General features: G+C 37.1%; 1 protein-coding gene across 3 annotated transcripts in view; it reads left to right on the top strand.

Annotated features, from left to right (window-relative positions):
- Nucleotides 1-23,492, top strand: part of GALNT1 (polypeptide N-acetylgalactosaminyltransferase 1) — an 86,332-nt gene extending 62,840 nt beyond the window's left edge. For all 3 annotated transcript variants that reach the window (XM_063163670.1, XM_063163662.1, XM_063163679.1), the window contains 8 exons: nt 6,056-6,263; nt 7,764-7,934; nt 9,383-9,500; nt 10,447-10,627; nt 17,673-17,812; nt 18,786-18,884; nt 19,653-19,787; nt 22,130-23,492. In XM_063163670.1, the coding sequence (XP_063019740.1) occupies nt 6,056-6,263; nt 7,764-7,934; nt 9,383-9,500; nt 10,447-10,627; nt 17,673-17,812; nt 18,786-18,884; nt 19,653-19,787; nt 22,130-22,276 (1,199 nt within the window). In that variant the 3' untranslated portion in view covers nt 22,277-23,492. The remainder of the gene's footprint in view (nt 1-6,055; nt 6,264-7,763; nt 7,935-9,382; nt 9,501-10,446; nt 10,628-17,672; nt 17,813-18,785; nt 18,885-19,652; nt 19,788-22,129) is intronic.
- Nucleotides 23,493-24,792: the final 1,300 nt, after the last annotated feature.

Below are 24,792 nucleotides of genomic sequence, written 5' to 3'. Positions count from 1 at the left end.
TGCCCTTGGGGCAGTGTTATCTTTTTATACTAATAACTATGTGTATATTATTTACCATAACTTACCAATACCTATCACCTATGTTAGACCATGTGTTTCTACTCTTAACCAATCCAAAAGTGCCACCATCACGGCAGAAGATGGAGGCCAAGAAGAAGAAGGAGAAAGACTGGACACACCCAGATTCCTCCATCTTGCCTCCTGAACCCTCATTCTAAAAACCCCAAAATTCTACATTCTCACCCTGTGATGAATTCACTATCATTCTACTTTAACTTTCATGGCTTGTAATTCCTCATATAAAGGTGGTAATTTTTTTCCATGGTCAAGATCAAAGGCACAGGGATCTTGGGCTCTGTGTCAAGGTCTCCAAGCCCCCTGTCAGGGTCTCGAGTCCTCCAGGGCAGTCAGAGGAATTTCCTGGGTTCTGACATCCTTGATGTGAGCTTAGCTCTCCTTAGCAAAACACAGCACCTGGGGCAGGGGAAGGCAGAGGGAGCAATGCCCATTTTGAAATACAGATGGATCATTCTATGCTGAAAGCTGGTGTAACTTCATCTGTCTGCTTGCTTTTCTGTTGGCAGCATGGACTTTGTGTTTTGCTACAGTTTTTGCATTTTGCATTTAGAATTCGATCACATTCATACAGCTTGAGGGTGTTTAATAGTTGAATCACCTGGTGAATAATAGCAAAGGCAGCTCTGTTTGTTGCACACATTTAAATTTACTGTCACTGCCACCGTAGGCTCGGTGTTCAGAGGGATCAATTTTGATTATTCCATTCATGGGAAGTTAAAATTCAGTTTCTGTGCTGCAGGAGGTTCCATTTCTTAATAAATAGTGCTCCAAATGAAACCTCCATGCTACAGAATGACATTTGCCATGTGTAATACACAAAACCTGAAGCTGATTTTTTGGTAAAATATAATAATATTATTTAGATTTTAATTTTCATAGTATTTTAATTGCAATATATTAGAAATTAAAATAATATTCTATATAATACTTTACATTTAATTTTGGTTAATACTTGATATTTGGCTTGTTCTTAATATTTCTTGATGGTATGGGTTATGAAGTACTTTTTTTCCTTGTGTTGGCAAATGGAGTTGAGAGCGTAGTACAGGTTTACTAAATAAAACCTGTCTGTATTTTTATATTGATCCACCCTTTTTTCATTCTATTTCTATTTTGAATGTTTTCTACTGGAACCAATGTAGTAGGCCACTAGAGAAAAAGTCTTGACAGTCACCAGTTGTAGGCAGAAGGAATTCCCGTGTATAAGACATAGAAGGGTTTTACGGCATGCTGACATCTCAGCCTGTTGCTTCTCATTCTAGTGATGCAAAATTCATGTTTTGCTGCCTATGGTAATTCCAGCTTCAGAGTAAGATGTCTGACTGTTGTCCAGGTGACAAGATCTGCCCAAGACCTGTGCATATGAAGAGAGGAGCTGGATTTGCCCCAAGTAGCCCCATGATACACAGGTCACAGTGTAAGGGAAGGTTTTAGGGTACTTACCGTGGTTAAGGGGAGCTTTTGTATCTGAAGAGCATTAGAAAGGGATGTTTGCTCTGCCACTTAGTAACAAACACACTGAGCTGCCCCTCCAGGTTCTGTGTGTGTGCCTGATGCCTGGCTGGTTGGCTGGGTCGGTGTGGGGCACAGCTGCCTGTGGAGCATGGACAGATCCCATCAGCCGCTGAGCTCCCACCGCTCTGCTTTCCTGGGGAAGCACAGCACACACACTCGGGTTGTGTTTGCACTTGTCTCTGCTCCTTTCCTCTCTTGGGCACCCTCTTGCTTTTCTTTTCCTTTTTTACCCAACTCTAAGTACTTCAGCTAATTCCAGTGCAATTTGGAAGAAAGAACAGAAGCATTAAATACAATTACATTCCGGCAGCAGAGGAGAAATGCCTATGCAAAGTGCCACAGAAACGTGTTCCAGATTAAATGAGAGGCATGATCAAATTTTGCCTTTTCAAAGGCACAACATCAAATTTTTGCTTTTTGCACTTGTGGGTAATTTGTAATTATGCTTCTTGATTTGTTGTTAAAAACCTTCATGTAAAAAATTCTATATTTTATTTATCAAAACAATTCTTAGCACTAATTCAAATCAGTGCTAATTATTAGTTGTGACGGGTCAGCTTTCAGTATGACCTAGAAATAAAGAGCAAGCTAACATTAGAATATGTAGACATCATATTACTTATATTTTGCCTCTTCAGTTTCTGTTTTAGAAAAAAATCTATTTCAATAAGCAATAAGAAATAAGATGTCCTCACTATGAATCACAGGATTTTAGTCCACTTAAAAAAGCATGCGGTTTTCTCTAGATAAATTTTCTCTTTCTGGGTTTGGTAGTAAAAACATATTAACTGAATTCCAGGCTGAAAGATAGAGCATTTCATACTTCCTTTGGTGCTGTTACTGAACCTGTTCCAGCATTTCTTTTTGAAGCCTGTGATCTTCATTTCAGATCACTTAGGCATCTTCTATTTGTTGTTATTTTCAACAATTACTGAGAGGGGTTATTTTTGTTCTGTTTTCCAAGAGCTTGTTATGGTTCCATCAAGCATGCTTTTACATTAAACAAAACAGAAGGGTACGATGCCTGAAGATGTGAAGGGTTTGTGTTTGCTACTTAAGCATTCTGTTTGTGTTGAATTAAACCAGCGTACTTTTCCAGAAAAATACAATGTTCAGCCTGAGTATTGTATATTGAATTCTAACATCAGAGTCATTTTAATTGGAATAAAGTGAGCATTCAGTCTGCCTGAAGCACACTTTGTACCTGCTAGTGTCATGCTCTTAGAAGAATGAATTTGCATAATAGCATGCATTTATTTACACCCAAAAGAAAAGCATTGGAGAAACAAGATGTATCTGTAAAATTGTTCTCTAGTTACTTATCACAATTGCAACTTTAATTTTGAAGTATTGATCTTTGGTAACTAGTCTGACACAGTTAACAGGAGAAATCACGATTAGCTGGTACCTCTGGCTAGATCAGCACCCAGTAGCCAAGTGTGGCATCAGGATAGACCACATCCACAGAACTTAGCTACAGAGATGCAGGTCAAAGCAAAGTGACTGCAACTAAGTCCTGCCACCAATGCTTGCAAAAATATTTGTACTTCTTAAGAAAACATGTTTGCATACTTATAAAAATGATAAACCTGTGGTTTAGTATAGTTTAATAATAAAAAAGGGGTTGAAATATAATTTTTCATTTATATTCATATAAGTGTGACTTGGTAATAGAATTGGCAAGGTATTTTTCAACTAATGCACTTAGTTGACTTGAACTGAATATATTTGCTCTTTTGTCTTCCTTTGTTCTGCTACTTCCACAGAACGTTCTCAGTCCTAGGTGAAACTATGCACCCTTTTGACAGAGAAAAGGCTTGAAAAGAATATCCACCACAAAGAGTTATAGTTATACCTGTGAAACTACATGAATTCTTAATGTTCCAAATTAGAAGTATTGTGGAGATGTTTGGGTTTTTTTTAAATATTATCAAACCTCACTCTGTTGTGAAGTATATGAAGCAATGCTAAAAAATTAGTCAGCTCTAATCCTGGGTCGTTTATAAGCAGCTGACTCTGTAATGCATGAAACTTCTCATCTCAGTGTTCAGTGTAGAATTTAGTATCCTCAGTAGATTTGAATAAAAAGTCATCTTCATGGCTCTATCCTAATGTTTCTTGTAGGTCAAAGTGTATTACATTAATTAAAAGATTATGCAAATATTTGGGGTTTTTTTTCTCTAAGGGAAAAAATCAAGTCTTCCTTAAAAAAACTATTACTAGTTTCTGGATGCATGACTAATCAAAAAAGCTAGTTTCCTGCTACTTAAACAAAGGCAGCAATTTGTAAGGGATGTGTATTGCTCTTAGAGTGTTCTGGAGGGAAAATAGCTGCTTAGATTTGAACTTTTTACCCTAACTGCTGGTAGCAGAGGAACTTCAGAAATCTGGATGCCTGAATTATTTACTATGCTTTTATAGGGATGAGAGATCAAGCTTTATCTTTTCTGCATATTTTGCTGGAGCTCTAGTGATATTTTAAGGACCAAGTTACTGGAGGTCTGTCACAATGTTTTGTTTCTGGGAATAGTCCCTTCTGCAGTTTTGAACCAGGTGGTAGTTCATAAGAATGTTCTTATGGACATGGTTAAACATGAGAGAAAGACTGTTCTTAACCTTTTTCCCTCTGTAGTGAAAACACTGCACACATCTCTGATTCTTTCACAGAGAAAAAGAAATTAAAAGTACTTGATAAATTGAAATTTTAAATACTTTACTGATAAAATGTAGGTAGGACTCAAGATTTTCAAATGCAATACATTGAGCATGACTTTCTGTATTTAAGTTTGTGTTTTATGCAAGTTCTTGACTGGCTGCAGTTGTATTATTGCAATCTTTCTCTCTTCCCTCTGCCAGAATTTTACCATTCTGTTAATGTAACTACATTCAAGAACCAATGTCACAGGCCATAGTAATTCATTCTAAGTTTAAAGTAGATGGAACTACTTTGAAAGCTTATCAGTATTACACCTGAGATGTGCAGAGAAACATATTGATTTGTGTAATTTGCTCATGAGCATAGAGAGAAATGCTGCATACACTCTCTATGTACATCATGTGTACATTAAAGCTATAAACATAGCCCTGATAATAGTTCTTTTAAAATAGTGGCTTTGGAAAGCTACACTGTAAAGAGATGAGGCTCTATTTGCTACAGACTCAGTTATGATCTCTGTGCTCCACCCCAAAAGCCTTGCAAAATGTTCTGACGTGTACACTTGGTTGGTAGTAAGAAACATGTAATAATTTGAGTCTCTGCTCATATGCAAAATAAGAATTAAGATGCTTTGAGTTTTTCTGGAGACAAATATTTAGATGTATCAAACTCTTATGTACTTTTAGCACAGTTTAGCTTTCAAGACACATCAGAACTTATTTCTGTGGGTTTTAGTGGCAGTCCAACAATGCACAGAAAAACACGAGAAGGCAATTAGAACTCATTCATCTGGAGAAGTGGTAAGGATTGGTAATCACCTTTAAGTCAACCCTCCCTCTTGAGGCTTACAAAAGTGTCACTAAGAGTTCATGCTGAGCTTCCCCCCCACCCCTGCAATGTCACACTTATTTTTGTATGAGGTACTGAAATCCTGATACAGGCCATGCACTGTTGTGGTACAACTTTCTACTCCCATGTGCTTTGAGTGTACAATCTAATATTCCATAGCTGAGCAGTAAGGCTATTTTGCCTTTTTTACACATTTTGAAACTGTAAGTTATTGCAGAAGTCTGTTTCTGTGACCGTCCATTGCGTTCTCCCTCACTTCTTTGCTCTTCCTTTGGCATCAATCATCACAACCCAATAGCTCTTTGCAGTGCAACTAATTTTGACTCTCTGGGTGTATGGTAACTGACTGCTGTTCTTCATAATTTGTGCTACTTTGAGATTTGTTGGTGTTACAGATTCTCATTTATGTATAGCTTATTATCTTTTTTTTTTAGCTGTTACGGTGATAATCTAATATAAAAATATTAACCAGAAAACCCTAGAGAAAGCACAATTGAAATATCCGTTTGATTGTGTTTTAAACTTCTCACAAAGAAATTATCTGTAAGTTGCATTACTGTCAGAGGCAATTCATTACATTCAGCTGGTCAAAACATTTCTGTATTTCCTTGGTAGAGAAGTCCAAGAGCACTTATGCATGTTTTTGAAAATAAGCGTCACATCTTCTCTGCTGTAAATACTTGTGAATTCCATCTTGGTTTTGTCTAAGTGTCTAACCCTCTCTTCCTTTTTGGGTTTTCCATAATGAAGAAATAAAGAGGAGGAAGAACTTTCTGTGCTATCAAGTGAAACACTTGGAAGATGTAAAAAGGAGTATTGTGAAGTGTAGAGGAAACTATCTGAGAAAGTAGAAAAAGGATAGACAAGAACAGGGGAAATGTATCTTGATTCAAGTCTCTCCATTAAAAAAAAAAAAAGCTGAACTACATAACTAATAGTTTTGATCATTCTTTACAGACTTCTTGAAAAGACCACTGGAGAGTTATGTGAAAAAATTAAAAGTACCTGTTCATGTGATTCGAATGGAACAGCGTTCTGGATTGATCAGAGCAAGATTAAAGGGGGCTGCTGCTTCTAAAGGCCAGGTCATCACCTTCCTAGATGCTCATTGTGAATGTACAGTAGGCTGGCTTGAACCTCTGCTGGCAAGGATCAAAGCTGACAGGTAATTATCCATCTATTCACCCATCTTCAGTTTTTTTACTTATTAAGAAATTTTCCAAGTATTACAAAATAGCCTACAAGCAAATATCTACTTTCTGAAGAGCTGAATAAATTGTCATTGGTATAAGGATAAAAGGCTAATTCAGTTAAACTTTTTTAAAAGTAAAACTCTGTTTCAAGCGAAGTCTATATTGGGGTGCATGGAATAATGTGTTAAATAGCAGGAGCAATGAATGAAATTGAGGAACTGGGGGAAATTGAGGTGTTCATTCTGCAGCTTGGCCTATTCCTTCATGAATTTCAGTAGATATTCTTGAGAAAGGAATCAAGCCCTGATTTTGTGTAGCACCAACATTGTGAACAAGAACTGTTTTCAGGCTCTTGTTGTGATTTCTTTATTACATAATGGTTTTGATTGTGGAAATCTGGGCTGTGTCTTGGTCTTCTGGGATGTATATTCTAAAGTTAGAATAATTACTGGAATCATGCTGATCTGCACTTATATACACAATGGAAATTGTATTGGGGATGAAGATGAGAGAATTGTCTGCTTTATAAAATATCCCTACCTCTGAACAGTAGCTGTAGTTGTGCACTAGGCTCTTAGTCTACATATTAAATAGAATACAACATGGTGCTAAAAATCCCTAGTTTTTTTTTTTATAGATAAAAATCACGCTTAAAATTTGATGCTACAAAATGTAGCATTACATGAGCGAGCTACAAATAGCGAAGAATCTTTGTTCAGCACTGTTCAAAGACAAAGTAAACTTTGTTATCATTAATCAGGCTTGTGAGACTACAATACATACATTGTTACAATTTGTGTAAATATCTCGACTTAAGTCCTTTGAATTGAGTTGCAAGCTGCCTCTGAATCTTTTTACAGAGCTTCCCATGAGAAGAAGCGTGCTTTGAGCATGGTTACTTAAGTGTCTTTAGGATGATTAGAATTGGTTTCTGAATATGTGTGTTAATAATGTCAGAACAGTGGACAACGAGGCCACTTTCTGTCAACTGTGATGCAGTAGTTGTACATTGTTAACAGTTACTGTCATCTCTTAGTCCTGAGGATGCATAAAAATACCCAGACTTAATATCCAAGTTTTCATTTCAAAACATGCAAATTACTTTTACCACTCAACTCGAAACAAGAACCTCTTGTTTTCTATCTAATCACTCTGTAGCAATGAGAAAGTTGGTATCATTATTTCTGTCTGCAGAGGGATGAATATTTATTACTGGTGATAATGAAAATATGATTTAAAAAAAGATCTGGCATGGCCAAAATTGTATCAGATTTTTAATTATAAGACAGAATTTTAGTATGATTCCTGTTAATTTATTTAATAATGTTGTTAAGAGATGGTATGAAAATTTCAACTACATGTGTAAAAGCAATAATTAAAAAAAAAAAAAAACAAAAATCTTTTTTACCCTTTTGATTAATAGATTTTTATTAGTTCAAAATTTAACAATTTTGTTTCTTTCCTTTTCCTAGGAGGACAGTAGTGTGTCCCATCATTGATGTAATCAGTGATGACACCTTCGAATATATGGCAGGTTCTGACATGACCTACGGTGGATTCAACTGGAAGCTGAATTTTCGTTGGTACCCTGTTCCTCAGAGAGAGATGGACCGACGGAAAGGAGACCGAACCCTCCCCGTTAGGTAATGAGAAATTATTAAATGGCTTAATATCCTTGTCTGATATCTACTTTTTATGATATACTCAAAAATAAGTACTTAAGGTTGTTAAGTACTTAGTCAAATGTTATAGCATCTTTTTTGTCTGATTGAAGGAACAACATAACAGTTCTAGCATGGCGTGGTTGTCAGTAACTTTTGGTAGAAGTAAGGGAATCTATCACTTTGTCACTTTGAAAATATTTTTCAGTTCTGTGCTAATTACTGCAGAATTACTAGTTTTCAGGTAACACTTACAATGATGCGCAAGATTTTAATACAACTTTTTTTTCTTTTTTCTAATTGAACCTTGTTTTTATCTTTTATTATGACAACGTAAACTGTATTTTGTAAAGATGCATTGATTTTTCGGTATATTTATGTGTGTATATATATATTGTTGTGTGTGCATTTATATGCAAACTTTAAGTCTTAAAAGGTGGTAGGGGAGGTAAATTTATACTTGGATGTCATGTAGGTTTATAAGAAAAGTAATGAGGAAGATAGTCTGTGTGTAATGTGTACCTTTTAACAATTGCAAACTTACATTTTCTGTCCTTACTTTTCTGAAAACTGGGCATTATTTACTTACAGTAAAGCTCAGGATCCAGCATTTGCTGATTTTTGTTTGTCTTTAGTTTAAGAAATTAAGAGGTCTGCTCAGGATATTGCTCTCTTCCCTCTGTTTGCTTTTAGCAGGGGTAAAGACCCATAAGTTTTTAGTTAGGTTGTGACCTAGCTTGTATTTAATGTGTCTTTCAGAAAAAGCCCTAAACATTTCAGGAAAATAGCTAGAGATATTTAATCATTTATGCTAAAAGTGTAAATAATTGAACTATAAAGTTATGTCATTGGTCTAACATGTGATTTACTTATTGTATGTTTGTTGTCTAAAAAAGTTGAAATTTGGGAGATGTTTCTAAAGCTCTGAGAAAGTACTAGCAGAGTTGTAGTTTTTGTACCAATAAGGAATCTGTAAGGAAAATCTGGATGCAACCTTGACTGTACAATTTTCTTGCATGAAGCAATAAAAATGAAAGCAAGCAGGCTGCTTAATGGCCTTCCCAAAATTTTTCAGGGGCAGTAGCCTGATGTACAATTTTCCTGTGTGGAACTGGTTTCCTTTTTATGAGTTACCAGCATTGAAGACAGAAGTCTTTCTAAGTAATGACAGCAGCTTTCTAGGGACTGTTTCTCTATCCAGACATCAGTTTGAAGTGAGAAGATAAGGAGAACTGCCACTACCTAATTCCATCTCTGAAAAATTTTGAGCTAGCAACTACACCAACAGTAACAGAGTTTGAAGGAAAGCTTACTGAGAAGGAATATGCTAGGAACTTGGGAAATAAACAGCTATTTTGTCAGTGTAAGTGTGAAATGTATCTCAGCATGTTTTTACAGTGACCAATGTGTTTTTTTTTTTCTCCCCCCAGGACACCTACAATGGCAGGAGGCCTTTTTTCAATAGACAGAGATTACTTTCAGGAAATTGGAACATATGATGCTGGAATGGATATTTGGGGTGGAGAAAACTTAGAAATTTCCTTCAGGGTAGGTAAAACTCTGCTGGGCTTTATTAATCATTTGTTTATTAATCAGGACAGTGCATCTGGAGTTCTGTAAAACACAGATCTGCCACCTGCACCAGCGTCCTCTTCTGTTGCAGCTGGCACTTCCCTTCCCTGTTAAGTTCCTCCAGCAGAGATACACAAAGACTGTATCTGCCAGTAAAAAATGCATGATGAATTGTTGGTATAGCTTTGTGATTAAAAGATTAAGATGGTTATTCTGAAGAGTGAGTGTTTGTGTGTTGAAAGGAATTCAGGTAGAAAAGCTGTTGTGGGAGCAGCAGTTAAGGGTGATGTCGTCAGTGCATTGTTTCATGTGCCAGTGACATGTGAGCACCTCTGTTACAAACCCTCTCTTCTTGCTCCTTACTAACTTCAGGGGTTCGTTTGCTTGTGGACCTAACCAGTGGTATTCTCATTTTTGTTCCTACCAAATGGCACCATTTCCTTTAATTTTGTTAGCAGAAGGTACATAGGTGGGAATTCTGAAGTACTTCAGCTTTCTGAATCTATTTTTCAAGATCCAAGATAAAACTGAAAGTATTCTCAGAGACTTGGGAAGTGTGTGGGTTCTTTTACGTGGATATTCTGTTTTATAATGGACTAGTTTAGACACCTGTTAGTTCCTGTGATTCATGTGAGCCTTTTCCTTCCTTTGTGGTCAGCTTGCCCTGTTCTTTAAAGTAATCTCTGGCTGATGTGGTGTTGCCTCAGGGGCTGAAGTACTTTCATATGCTGCCTTGCTTGAGCTTGTGAGCATCTTTAGCTGTTGAGCAGGAAAAAACATGCAGTTCTCTTCCAAGCAGCATGCATTTGTTCAAGACCTCAGCTAATGTTGTTTCCCCACCTTGAGCAGAAGCAAGTGATTAATGTTTTGGAACTTTTTTTAGTAACTTGTAACTATGCAATAATTGTTCTGTTGCTTCCAGATCTGGCAGTGTGGTGGCACTTTGGAAATTGTAACTTGTTCACATGTTGGGCATGTGTTCAGGAAAGCAACACCATACACTTTCCCAGGAGGTACAGGGCAGATAATCAACAAAAATAACAGGCGGCTTGCAGAAGTCTGGATGGATGAATTCAAAAACTTTTTCTACATTATTTCCCCAGGTGAGCAGGTCTTTGGTTATGAGAAATACTTATTAAGAATTAAAATATTGCTACTACTGGGAAATAAAGTGAGTATTTGTATAAGAATGTTATTGCTTTGAAGTTTGTTAAGACAGAACTCACTTGAGGTGTACAAAAAGTAAGGTCTTAATTGAAAAATAATTTTGTTAGCCAGAGACATGCCCTGAAGGGGTTTTTGTTTGTTTGCTTTTTAACATGAACATGATTTATGAATGAGCTTCCTATGCAATAGAATTGAAGCTCAGTGGAACATCAAAGAGCTCAGCTGTAGTGCTGAAAATTAGCCATCCTAAGTCATATTGAGATGTGCTGAATTTTGGGCTCTGGCTCCCATGTTGTAGGCATTCCATGTTGAATGCATCACAAGTGATTTAAGTGAAACAGAGAAGGAGTGGCAAAAGTGAATATCTTCTGTCTTGATAGAATTTCCATTTCACTATCTAGAGTATAGGGGCAAGTTGCCAATATAATTGACTGTGATGATATTTATTATTGGTTTTTTATGTGGCTGTTAGCAAAACAAGAGGATGTAAAAGATGTGGGAAAATTTCCTGTAAAATCAGATTTTCTGCAAAAAATTCAGGAGAAGAAAGGAAGCCTGGGAAATATTGAATTATTAGTTTCATCTACAGGCTATTTTTGTTGTTGCATAAAAAGACAAGCTTCAGGTAGCAAAAGCCAACCTTTCTAAATACTTGAGCCATTAGACTTTATGTACTAAGTGGTAGTTTTATATACCACATCTGTTTTTCCAAAGAAATTTCTTTAAAACTAGTATTTCCTTATGACCTGCTTATTAAACCTGCATTACTGTTGACATTTAAAAGCTGTAATACAATGTAATATGGGTCTGAACAGTGTCAAATTTTAGATTATGGATTTTACAGACGCTTCTGAAAGCAACTGACATTGTGGATTCACAGTGGTTTTTTCTTAAAAGAATGCTTTACTCAAATGAGACTGTATAAGACTTTTAATTAAAAAAAGTCTGGCTACTATTCAAAGCTTTTTTAGGTGCAAATCAGAAGCTAACAGCTTATTGTTATTGCCCTGTTATGTAATTAATACAGCATTATGAATTCAAACATGAACATGTAGAAACGTTCAGAAAAGTTGGATATAAATAGGTGCAGTCTTTTTTGGTAAAGATTGCTCTTATGCATCCATGTCAAGCTAGATTTTAAAAGGTACAAAGTTACAGGAAGACTTAATTATAAAAAATAACCAAGTTCTTCTAAAAATGTAAGTTACTGATAAGATGTGATGAGGCTCTGTTACTTTATATGTCACTTCTATATTCTTTCCATTTTGTGAGGTAAGTGTAACCTAGAAAAGGAGTTACACTCTTTGACTTTTGTAGGATTAGGGGTTTTTGATATGACTTTCACAGCATTGCAGTACTGTAGAACATGCATGCATTCCCCAAAGACAGTAAAAATTCTGAAACGGTGAAAGTAAGTTCAGCAGTTATCTGTAACTGCACTGTATATTTTCTTTCCTTTCAAAAGATGCATGTCTGCATAATTTGTATGCTAATGGCCTGAGTGATTGTTGGATAGGGATGTGCTCTGGCTAAGCTGCTCTTAGAGCATCTGCCCCCTGTCACATGCTCCCCTTTGTGCCCCTGTGACTGTGTTGGCCAGGCACTGAAGTTTGATGCCAAAAGTTTCAAGTGTCTCAGGAACAGGATAATAGTGTATCTGAATAAGTTGGGTTATTCTGAAATTGATTGGTTGCCTGGGGCTGTGAGGAGGATGCCCAGTACTGTGGGTCATTCTTTAGCTCTGATGAAAACTTGTTGTTCAGAGTGTGAACACACAAATGTACTCGGAGCCACTCATGCTTGTCACCCTCCCAAATCCCCATAAGTTGTGAGAGCCAGTAGGTATCAACTAACAAGGATTACCATTTTGGGAAGTTCACAAACAGCTTATTCTTGTAATTCTGGCATCTCCAATTTTAGCTGAGTGTTGCAGATTGTGACTTTGCCCGTTGACAGCAAATAGCATCAGTACAGGTTTCAGTAAGTCTCTTAGTTGTTTAGGAACTCTGCTAGTTGTTTAGTGAATCTCTGCTAGCTTGGCTCACTTAGCTTTTCCAGATATGCTTCTAATATAAAAATTTAAATGTATCATTCTTACAGAGTGCTGGTGTAGTAATCTTCAGGCAGAACACAGTGTGCAGCCTGTGAAACTGTTTGCTGGTACAAATGTGTACTTTCAGTATTACTGTGACAGTGTCACAAGCCCTTGCAAGGAGAGAGGTGAGGATTCTTAGGCTGATGCTGGTTTGCAAGCCTTTGGTGCAGATGAATGAGGAAAACAAGCAATCCTCTGTGCACCTAGGATTTTTCTCACTAGTTAATATGGATACAAAAAATTGCATTTTGGAGGAGAGAATATACTGACAAGCATCACTGAGCCTAGCTAACAAGACACACTTGTTTCCTTCTTTACGTTTTCTTTCCTCTTCCCCTAAGATAGTGAATCACAGAGGGATTCATCCAGGGAAGCAAATGTAAGATTCTCAGGTAGCTTTTGCACTTTGTGTGATCTGTTTTGTCTGGGAAAAAAAGTCTTGCTGCTTGAATGATAGGAACTCAAGAGACTTTTTACTATTGATGCAATGTAGTTAAATGGAAAGCTGCCCACTTGAAAAGTAAGCCTGAAATTCTTTCCTTCTTTTATAAGTATAACCCAATAGAAACTGCTACTTGTCTGTACTAAGCTTATGTGAATTTTAGAAGCCACCCGTCTGCTTAGGAGTGGTTAGGTACAGATGGAGGCTGGGCAGGAACTTGTTGCAGCTGCTGCTTGGCCAGAATGGAGCCTGTCTCTTTGCAGGCAGCAGCTCCTCTCCCCAGCAGTGCAGGCACTGGCTGCAGGCCCTGCTCATGAGCTGCTGGCTTTCCTTGCAGTCATGTCTTACACCAGGGCCCTGTTTCCCAGACCATTTTCACTTCAGCTTTCAGAAAACAAATCCAACATGTGAATAATCTGTTTCCTGGCTCCAGTCATTCTTTCTGTGGACTCTGCCACTTTATTTCTAGTGCTGGTCATTCATCGCTTTCTCCAGGCTAAAAGCTTAGGACTGTCTTGTCCAGGGTGAGGAGGCTTCACGAGATGTTGATGTCTGTCTCACAGCTTGCTGTGAAGGGACTGCCTTGCTTTTCCTGGCAGGTGTAGGGAAGGTAATAGGGCTTCATCTCCCCTCACCTGCTGATCCTTCATCTGCATCAGCTGCTTTTAGGACTTTGTGGATTTCTCAGGGGTGTTCCTCCTGTGGGCTGGCTCCCTGGGGTTGAGTTAGAATCTGTCAGCGCAGGAGGTACAGCAGGAGTCTGAAGGTGAGCAAGGGAAAGCTGCCCCTTTGGCAGCAGCAGCAGCTGCAAAGCATTAGACTGGACAGCTTTGCCCTAAAGGGTGTATTCTGAGATATATTTTGGGATGTAGTCAGGAGGTGTATTGTGCTGGGCAGGCAGAAAGCCTGGATAGACAGCACTGTGGAATTACCTAAGCAAGAGTTGCCTAGACAGAGACAGGGTCTGTGGGGTCTGTCTCTGGGTCTGAAAGCTGGGCTGGCTCTGTAGGCCTTGTATCTCATCGCTGCATGCCCTGGTCTCTAGCCAGGCACAGCACGTCAGGGTTCAGTATGTAGAGACTGGAAATGGAAAACTTTATTTATGGTTGATAGGGAGGACAGAAGAGGGACTGAGTCCACATCTTGCAGTGTAGCTAAGCCTGTGTTCAAAGTATATAATAAATGTTTCCATGTGGTTTTGTGTTCAGATACCAGTCCCTATTAGCATTAATTGAGAATGCAAAGCATGTAGCTATTCAAATTGGTTTTAAATAATTATTGCTTATAGAGTTTCATAATACTAAATAAAAACAAGTTATATTATTTTTATCAGAAGGCTAGATTTAGATGAAATAGTTTTCATACTCTGTTTTTGCAAATGACTGAGCAATTTATAATCATGATGATAACATGCTATTTTTTTCAAAGGATTTTAGCATAAATATATTGACACACATTAAACTTGGGCAAGGAGATCTTCAGCTCCTGAAAATTTGAGGATGGCACAACTGTTGCAACATGGCTGGTGTGGCTGGATGATTTGGAGATGTTTTTTGCATTACCAATATTTTATGTATTATATATTTTAAAATTTTATATATTTTGATTGTCTTTAAACAGGTGTGTGGAAAAAAAAGCATGTGATTATCTCACAGCTAACAGCAAGCTGTGTGACAAATAGAATCATCAGGGAGGCCCAAACTTTTAAATGTAATTAGGGGTAGGGGCAGGGAGGTTGAGGAAAAATATAGTTATGGTCAAATAAAGACAACAGTAGCAAGGTTTCTTAAATACTATTTCTGATTTGTGTGATATGGATACTCCATCCCTGAAAATGTTCAAGGTCAGGTTAGATGCATCTTTGAGCAGCCTGGTGTAGACCAAGGTGTCCCTGCCCATGGCAGAGGGGTTAGAATGAGATGATCCTGAAGTCCCTTACAACCCAAACTATTCTGTAATTATATGATTCTTTCCTATATATATTTTTTTTAATGGACAAAAAGTTTGAAAAAAACAAGTGGATGTTTTTTCTGTATTCCTTATGATCCCTTTGGAATCTGGCATAATTTTCTCCTCAGAGGAAATCTGATATAATTTACATTTTGCCATTTGGTTTTTGTTTTTAGCTGAGCCTTTGATCAAATGCCCAAAGCCCCTAGAAGCTTATATGTCCCTGTTGTAGGTATACATATAAATTTTACCAGTATGTGGAGGAAATAATGATTTAAACCTGTACCTAATTTTTGGTATGCTTTATACTTTGCTGCAGTTTTCCTTGTTTTCTTCCATTCTTTTTTCCCCCCAAAAGAAATTCCCCATAAGTAACTGGCACTGCACTGGAGAGAAATACTCAAGCTGGTTTACAGTAATATTGATAAGGTACCAAAAATCTTGGAAACAGAAAAATTCAGCCTTACTAGAGGACACCCCAAGGGCAACTCTAACTGTTCTGCTCTCCAGTCCTGCTGCTAACCTGCTGCTAACTGTATTCTTTGTGTATGGTTTGGGGCAGACCTGACTTCAGAGAGGATTTTTTGAAAACCTTTCTGAATAAAAATGGTTTAATGGAATACAATGTAAGAGAAAAATCAGCTGGCACTTTTTTTGTGTGTGGTGACATTTAAAATGACTTTAAGAAACAGCTTGTTTGTATGCTATTAAGTCTCACTTTACATTTAATTATTTATAGATGTGACTTTAATTCTTATTGCCATTCAGTGATGTGACACAGCCGTAACAGTGCTGGTTTTGGGAGGTCAGTGTAGCAACCTGAGTATGTTTTGAGTCTTGTTGGATGTTGTTTGTAAAGTTGTTGTGAGAGGGGCATGATAACTCCTTCATCCATCAGCTGCTTTTTCATCACTGGAAAATGAAGAATCCAGTACTTAGCTGTGGTCGGAACCTTTCTGTTCTCTCATTAGCTTTTGAGGGAGTATTGCTTTCTTGTAGAGCAAATATTTGCTTTCATGAAGATGGAGCAGCATTCTGTGGTTTGTTTTTTTGGTTTTTTAAAATTTGTCTTGTATTTCTCAGTTCTGGGATTTCTTCTGTGATTTGAAAGCCCGGTCAGAAGTTTTCTGGGATTCTATACAAACAAGATTTTCTTTGCTTTCATTCCTTTACCAGTATAGCTTTCCAATATATTTATGAAAATAAAGTCTTTCATTAAATATAAAATCCTAAAAACCTGGCTAACATTTTTTTCTTTCTCAAATATTATGTTTGTCATTGGCATTTACAGACAGTTAGCTAAAGTTTGATCCAATTATCTATCTCAAGTGAGTAGAAAGACACCATCTGCTGGCAAGTCCATTTAACACACAGTATGCCAGCTTAGAAATGTCTCAAACTCTTTCCAAGGTCAAGAATTTTCAAGGTAACTTGTAGTCCTCCAAGTGGAGAGATTTCTGAAAAATGTGTGCAGCTGGAGGTCTCTAGTGTGGTGGCCAGCTGAGCCATATTTGTAGTCTGTTAGAGGAATTTAAATTGCTGGGGCCAGTTTTTGTTCTTTTTTTTTATTTGAGTTTTTTGGTAGTGTACTGCATTTGACCTGTGTGATATGGAGTGTGGTGTGGGAAACAGAAGAAAAGACATGATGCTTGAAAAGTAGAAATTATATAATAGTAGTAGTAATAATAATAATAATAGAATATTAATTACAGTAGTGCTGAATTCAGGTGAAGCTAAAATATCTACTGTTCATGCACACTATCCTCAACCCATCTGCAGATGGGACTTGCACAAATTAATTTTCAGAGGGAATTAAATCAACCATAAAGGAGTGGGAAGGTACAGGAAGAAGGAGCACTTTGATAAATGAGGAGCAAAGGAATAAAAAGGCAAGCAAACTACCACAAAAAAATGATAACAGTCATAATGGTGAGCATACTTCCTGCAAATGCTGCGGTTATATTGAACAAATGCTGAATTATTTAAGGTTTAGTGCTCTGTATGAAGGCTGCTTTCTGCCTGCTTCTTTGTGCAGTTAGATAGATGATGAAGAGTCCAGCAGGTGGTACCTGGCTTACAGAAATAAATTAAATTGGAATTCTGCTTGCTCCACAGAAGGAGACTGCTGTGTTATGCTGCATAGATACGCACTCCAGTTACCACTGGGGATAGAATGGCATTAGTTACTAAAAAGGTTTCAGCCTTGCTCCTCTATTAACTTAGTAAGCAACTAGACTCAAATTGTTCCACAAACCACAGGTAAGAAATTGTCATGCACAGCCCAGATAGAGTGATTCTATCTGTTGTGGAAAAAGAAGTCACAGGTCTTGTCAGACATGTTCATAATGCTATATTAAGCAAAACTCCCTTTGAATAGAGATGACTTTTCAAAGACAAAGTCTTTCATGGAAGTAGTAAATTATACTGATGGATTTTCTTATGTTTAAATGGTATTTATTGGCAGACATTGAATACAACTTCTTTTTTTTTTCAGGAGTTACTAAAGTTGATTATGGGGACATATCGTCACGACTTGGGCTAAGGCGCAAGCTCCAGTGCAAGCCTTTCTCCTGGTACCTGGAGAATGTTTATCCTGATTCCCAAATCCCACGCCATTACTTTTCTCTGGGAGAGGTGAGATTTCATCTTTTATATGCATCTTCCCTGTGTAAAGTATATTGTGCAGTAAGTTGTGGTTTGAACTGAGTAGTGCATGCAAGTTGTCTCTAGCAAAGTTCAAGTATCTTGCACCTGTGTTTCTGTCCCATGTAGAATGACAAATCTGGCTTCTCAGCGGGGCAGACAATTGAACTTTGGTATACAGTACTGTAATTTGAATGTTTTCCTTTTTTTCTACTGTAGTGCAAAATGTCATATAAATGGCTTTAGAAATAATCCTTCAGAAATATAGTTGTGCATAACATTCTGTATAATGTTCTCTATATAGAGTATGAGTGAAGTTTTGCTTGAAAGCTATACAAGGTCAAGCAAGGTTTTTGCCTAAAAGCTGTCCTGAACTTTATCCCCAGAACCCTCACCAGTGACCAGCAAATTCTGGTGACTTCTAAGCCTTGCTGAGCATTTCTCTTTTTTCTTTAACCTTTTTAACAGATGATGCTGTCCTAAATAAGTAGGCACCTTCTCCTGTACAAGTCATGTTGAACTAAATATCAAGTTTTCTGTAGAGTGATTTTGTACTGTTGATTTTAAAAGAAACACTTTTAGCAGAATGTGCTTCTTCATGACTATCAAGAGACTTGGTATTCATGCCTGCTCACTATAGTGATATAGAGACTGGTACTTTTGAAGGTTTTGGGCTGCAGACTCAATTGTGTCCATTCTGTTATAGCTGAATCTTTGAGCAAAAAGGGCCCCAAAGTGGAAGGATCCCCCAAAGAAAGCAAAGAAACAATCATGGTTCTGTAACCTGGTAGCTTGAACATTTGCTTGAGAGTTTGGACAGTGATGCCTCATTGCTAATATGGGTCATTTATTTCACATAACCTCTGGTGCATGGAGAGAACTGGTGCCCACTGTGGTTTGATAAGGACCTAATTTTCTCCTAAAAATATTAGCCTTTAGTGATGTGCTCTTTTTTCCCTCCTAGATAAGAAATGTGGAGACAAATCAATGTCTGGATAACATGGCAAGAAAAGAAAATGAGAAAGTTGGAATCTTTAACTGCCATGGAATGGGTGGCAATCAGGTGACAATTTTTAAAAAGGAATTTTCTTAATGTATTGAATTATTTGAGGCCCTACTGCTTATTGTGACAATTCTTGGATCTTTTCAGTAGTTATCTTCAAAGTATACTTAGGAAACCCTCATGAAAGAAAATACCTGTAAGAGGAAATGCATGAGAAGATTTGGTGTTGGTTTCTGCTTGTATGTTTTTCAGACCTGATTGCAATACATTTTAGATCAACTTTAAAGTAAAAAAAAAAAAAATCATGGGAGGAAAATACTTCTATGAGCTAGACTTCACCCCCTGTAGGTTCTTTGGAAATGCATTCTGGTTAGAACTCCTGATTGGCATTGTTACTTAAAAAAACAAAAACAGGCCTGTGCCTGAAATATATTTCAATATATCTTTTTCTGGGTGTCAGCTGTGGGAATTATGTTTCATCTGGTTTTTCTGTTCTACTTTCTTAATGATTCGTGATGAATTGTTTTCACATAAACAGAGATTACGTCTGTTTGGGGAGTCTCCTGTTCCTTCACAGCAAGTAATCTTCAATTCAAAAAAAGTCTGTTTTGACTGAACAGCTTGTGATTGTGTTAATACTTGATCCCCCCCCAAAAAATTTAAAAAGTCTTTCCATGCCTTGCTATTATGAAGGGAACAGAAAGCAAAAGAAAAAAAAATAGTGGGAATAAATGAAGTAATGCACAAATGCTCCCCTTTCCCCTCACTCCAGGAATCTTTTGGTTGAAGCAGTTCTTTTTCAGTTCCTCTCATTCTTTTTCTCTCTAGGTTTTCTCATATACTGCCAACAAAGAAATTCGAACAGATGATTTGTGTTTAGATGTATCCAAACTTAACGGCCCAGTCACGATGCTCAAGTGCCACCATCTAAAAGGAAACCAGCTTTGGGAATATGATCCAGTGGTAAGTCTTCTAAGGACTTTTGACTGTAAAATGAGGCAACTTTGGCTTTTACATGAGCCTGCAGAGCAACATATTCCAGTGTGGACCACTACTGGACAGACAAAATTGGAAACAAAGTCAGGATTATGGTCCCTCTGTTAGTAATTCACTATGTAGTCACACAGTGGGCATCTGTGTTAATTACCTGGGGAGTTTGAGGGAGCTTTTGGAAGAGCATTTTGCATGTGCTGTGGGACCCTATGGAGAAATACTATCTGACAGTGTAATGTCATGTTACAATCAGATCAAAAATGGAGAAGTATTCCAGGTATCCATTGGAGAAATAAGAGTAATGAAAATAATAAAGTGGTGACAAATTTAGCACTCAGTATTTTGTCTTTCACAAAGTTAAAAGGAAATACATTTCCAAGTGAAAAATGAGCATTGCAAACTGATAAAGGTGATTTTACATTTCTAATAATGTTACATCTAAGATATATCTATACTTAGATATACCTTAAAACACCTTTACTTAAATCATGTTCTTGATTCTACAAGGTGCTCAAATTTACTTTGAAGTTCATATGTTGAAGTGCCAGATCTAGAAATCATTGTCCAGAGATCAATTCATCATTAATTTGATTTGCCAGCTCTAGAAATGATTTTGTGATTGAGTAATGCATCAAGAACTCTGACTTGATGGATAATTAGAAAAAAAGTAGCTCTCGTGCTTTTTAATTTAATATCAGTCATTCCAAACGACAGTTTTGAGACAATTTGTATGAAGAATCTTGCCAGTATTTGCAGTGACTGTTTTTAAAAAGAACTTTCAGATGTTTAGCTACTAAAAAGTCATAATTACTACTAATTAAAAAGCAAGGTGGAGGTTATTTCTGACTAAATACACTTGCTGTAGACTTCAGTAGCTGAGGTGTTAACAAATCCTGCGGACTTTTAGACCAAGAGCAAATATGTGTGAATGATGATTTTGTGATTAGGATGGCAGTTAATGTGGAAGACAATGGATCTCTGCTAGGATTTCTGCACATTGCTGGCAGTTGTTGATGGGACACTGAAGAAAGCTGAAGGTTTGCAGGATTAAGTTAGTCTTGGGAACCATTCATTTTTGGTTTTAATGAAGTTAGTTTACCTGACTTAAGCAGATAATATAAATAATACTACCACCTACAGTGATTTACCAAAGAGCAAGTGCTTTTCATTCGGTTTCTACCTTATCAGTGATAATAAAAATGCATCTTTAGACATGTAAATGCAATAATCTGTCTTGCAGTGATTGTCACAGACTTCCCCTTTGTTGATCCTCAGCCATAAATTTGGTTATATGTATTTTATCTCTCTATTTTGTCCGTAGAAAATCTAGGCATAGTCTTCAGAACGTAACTGAAAGCTGGCTAATAAAGCACAAAAAAAAGTTATAGGGCACTTAAAAAGAACTCCCGCTCACATAGCTGAGTGATTTTTGTTTTTCCTTTGGGTTTTTTTTCTTTCTTCCTCTGTTCAACTCCTTCCTTCATTCTTCAGCACCTCTATGAGTGCAGGAAATTGATATGCTCAGGTTTTTGAATTTGATTTTTTAATTACCCTTTGCTACTTGTGCACATAAGGCCACTACTTCTCAGTCATTCCCATGTCCTGGCTGAGCTGCTGAATGAGAGAGGAAATACAGGTAGAAATGCCTCTGGTGCTGTAGGCGAGTTGGTGCACTGGGGAGTAACTGTAGAAGGAGTATCTGTGGCAGGGAATGCAGCTTCTGAGGATCTCTTCTCCATGAGGTGTAGATGGAGTGGTTTACCAAAGATTGCATAAGTGGGATTAGTAGGTATTGCAGAAGATATACACTTATATGAAGTTGCAGGTACTTTTCATTAAAGAACATACTTTTTAAAAAGAGCCCAAAAAGTGCTGAAGGAACGTAGTGTAAGGTCAGTATTGTGTCCCCAGCTGAGGAAAAAAAATAGTTTTGAAAACATATTCAATGTGTTCATTCTGATCTGATAAAAGCTACTATTATAAGTAATAACTGAAGTTGTATATCTTACCTACTTGTAATTTCTGACTCTTCAAATATCTGTAGCCCTGTTTATAGAATGGTGGGTGTTGACAAAGAACATCATGTACAAGTTAAGACTGTTTTGTTTTTCACAAAGCACTGTTTTTAGTGTCTACCATGTCATATAGCATGTTTAAGTGTTTTTAGGATAGGGATCTGCAGTCAATAACAACATAGTCTTATCTAGTTCCAACTTGCCTATGGAAAAGTTTTGATGCCAACTAGAAATTTTTTGGTTACCTTATGCCTGGTGATTTTTATCAAGCTAATTTCTTTTTATTTTCTCTTCAAGAAACTAACCCTGTTGCATGTGAACAGTAACCAGTGCCTGGACAAAGCCACGGAAGAGGACAGCCAGGTACCCAGCATCAGAGACTGCACGGGCAGCCGCTCGCAGCAGTGGCTGCTCCGCAACGTCACCCTTCCAGAAATATTCTGAGAGGTTCTCGAGAAGAGCAAGGATTGACTGGGCTACCTCGGCTGATTCTTTGGCTACGCTGTCAAGTAGCAACAGGAGAAACTTCTGCTCGGCAGAATCCACAGCTCCTCAGCTGTTAGAACTCCTGCAGCTTCTCAGTATCTGTGAACCAGCCTTCCTGTATAAGGATGTGAAACTACCACACATAGCAGTGAAACTGTGCCCACTGATGTTTACAAGATCGAAAGAGTTTCTTCCAGCAAATAATTTAGAGAACATTTGGACAGTGGAAACATAATCAATGAAATAGTCTCTCTGAAGAGCTGCATATCGTTTTAGTTTGCTTGCACATCAGTAACCTCTGCTGAAAGTGCTGTTGTAATGAAGAAAGTTTCAAGAATTCTTTTTTTCCTGGTTAGCAGTGGTAACCAGACTACTAAGTATAGATCCACAAATAAATGAGAGAGCTGCAAACCAGATTCAGTATCATGACATAAGAATTCTGTGGTTTAAAAGCAAAAAGTAAACAGGGTTTAATGAAGCTAAATCAGAACTATGAAAAGTACAATTTGTTATAGTGAAGTATCAAATTTATATGTAGATTTTATACCTCAGTGGGGGAAAATAACCAAGTCAAAAGGCAATTGTTTCTCTTTTTCAATTGTGTGATAGTCCATAAATACTTTTTTTTGTCCTGGTGAGTCTAAAATTATTTTGGGCGCAAACAAAATGAGCATAAGAATAAATTGAGCTCTTGAATGTCAGATCCACTTTCCTTTTAATTTTAATTTCTTGGCTGTTGGAATTGTATCTTTTTATTACTGTCTGAAAACTGGAGGTTAACATGCTGTCTAACTCTTTTTTTTTTTCCAGACCTGCCATTTCAATTTATACTTGGGTCAGTCAGCTTATGGACTTTCATGGCCAAACAAAAGATTTAAGTACACTTTGAGATTAAGTTAACTTCAGTATGCTTTAGCGCCCAAGACTTCTACTACTGTACTACAGTTTTGTTTTCATAGCAATAAATCTTTTGTTCCTCGTTTGATTTCAGTCATCAGAAAGCCAGAAGAAAAGACACATGATTTGGGTAGAAGATTGGCAAAACTGAAGGTTTTCTGGAATCCTTTTTCACTTCATATTCAGATGTGCTTCATTGTCAAGTGCATATTTAGATTAGACTCTGAATTGTAATGTTGATCTGCTGCTTTTTTCTAATAAAACCTAAAGAAAAATAGTGAAATTGGCATGGTTTTTAAAGTTAACATAGCCAAAAGCAATATGACTATGTCATTACATTGGTCTGCATTTTTTAACTGAATTGCTTTGTTTTGTTAAGAAAAATCTGTGTGGGCTGATCTTGAAAATGAGCCACTGACTGCTCAGAGTATACATTGAATTTTCTTTTGGAAAGAAAAATGAGATTTGCTTAATGGAGAGGATATTTTTATGATAAATGTCATTCTTTGGCCAACTGTCCTGTAAATCAAATTAAACCTAGACTCATGCAAAAGTTGTGTGAAATTATATTTGGCTGTTAAGGCCATTTAGATTTACTATCCCAAGTTTCTCTTGTCAGTGTTATCTCCATTATTTCTGCTGCAGTACACAAGAGTTTCATACAGAATACAGGAGAAAGGTTAAAAATTTGTACTATTACATTGCTACTTTAAAATACATAGGATGAGACAATGTGGGTTTAATATTAGATAAAACATCCAAATATCGAACTATCTTTTACTGACCCCTTTGTCTGGATAGCCCTGCAAATCTTATGAGATTGAAGGGGATTTATGAAAGTAATTTATGAGAAATATATTGAAGTATGCCAAGAAGACTTAAAAAAAGGGAAAAAGTCCATCTTAATGGTTATGTGAGAAGACTTATTCCTTTCTTATGGTCAATGAAGAGGACAAGGTGGGTGACAGTGCCAACTTTTTTTTTTTTTTTTTTTAAATCTTAGCAAACTAGCAATTTTTAGGGTGTGTGTGTAGTGGTGCCTAAGAATGTGTTATCTTTTACTTCAGGAACAATTTCCCAAACAGAAAACATTATTTTAAAAACATTTCCAGCAAAGAGACTCTCTATCAGAGTTGGGTAAGCTTTCAGGGAGTGAGAAGCAGGAGCATCAGAAATGCAGTGGGAAATTCCTGTAAGTTTTAAAAATTTCTTAATTTGTTTCGGATTGCATAAGCACACAGCACATCACTGAACACACAAAGCAAATTTTCACTTTGTATTTTCCACTTTTATGATCCCTGCTGTGATCTCCTGTTAACAAAACCGAAGTACCACAGCTTGGGAGCTAACTAAACTTGTAGGCAGGCCTCAGTGTTACTGTGATTCTGCCTTTCTTAGTTCAACAAGTCATTTTACATGTTGGTCACATAGAGCTGCAGTACAAATAATTGCACGACTTAAAATGCATGTATCAAGTTGTCAGCAAGCTGAAGGAGCAGTCAGATTTCCAGCCTATATGTTGCCATTTCCTTCCTGCTGAGCATGAGCAGGGGAAGCAGCAGTCCCAAGAGTGGCTG

The sequence above is a fragment of the Melospiza melodia genome, chromosome 1 (assembly GCF_035770615.1).
Source record: "Melospiza melodia melodia isolate bMelMel2 chromosome 1, bMelMel2.pri, whole genome shotgun sequence".
Taxonomy (NCBI): domain Eukaryota; kingdom Metazoa; phylum Chordata; class Aves; order Passeriformes; family Passerellidae; genus Melospiza; species Melospiza melodia.
The sequence above is the reverse complement of the archived record's forward strand: the minus strand, read 5'-3'. Positions and strand labels throughout refer to the sequence as shown.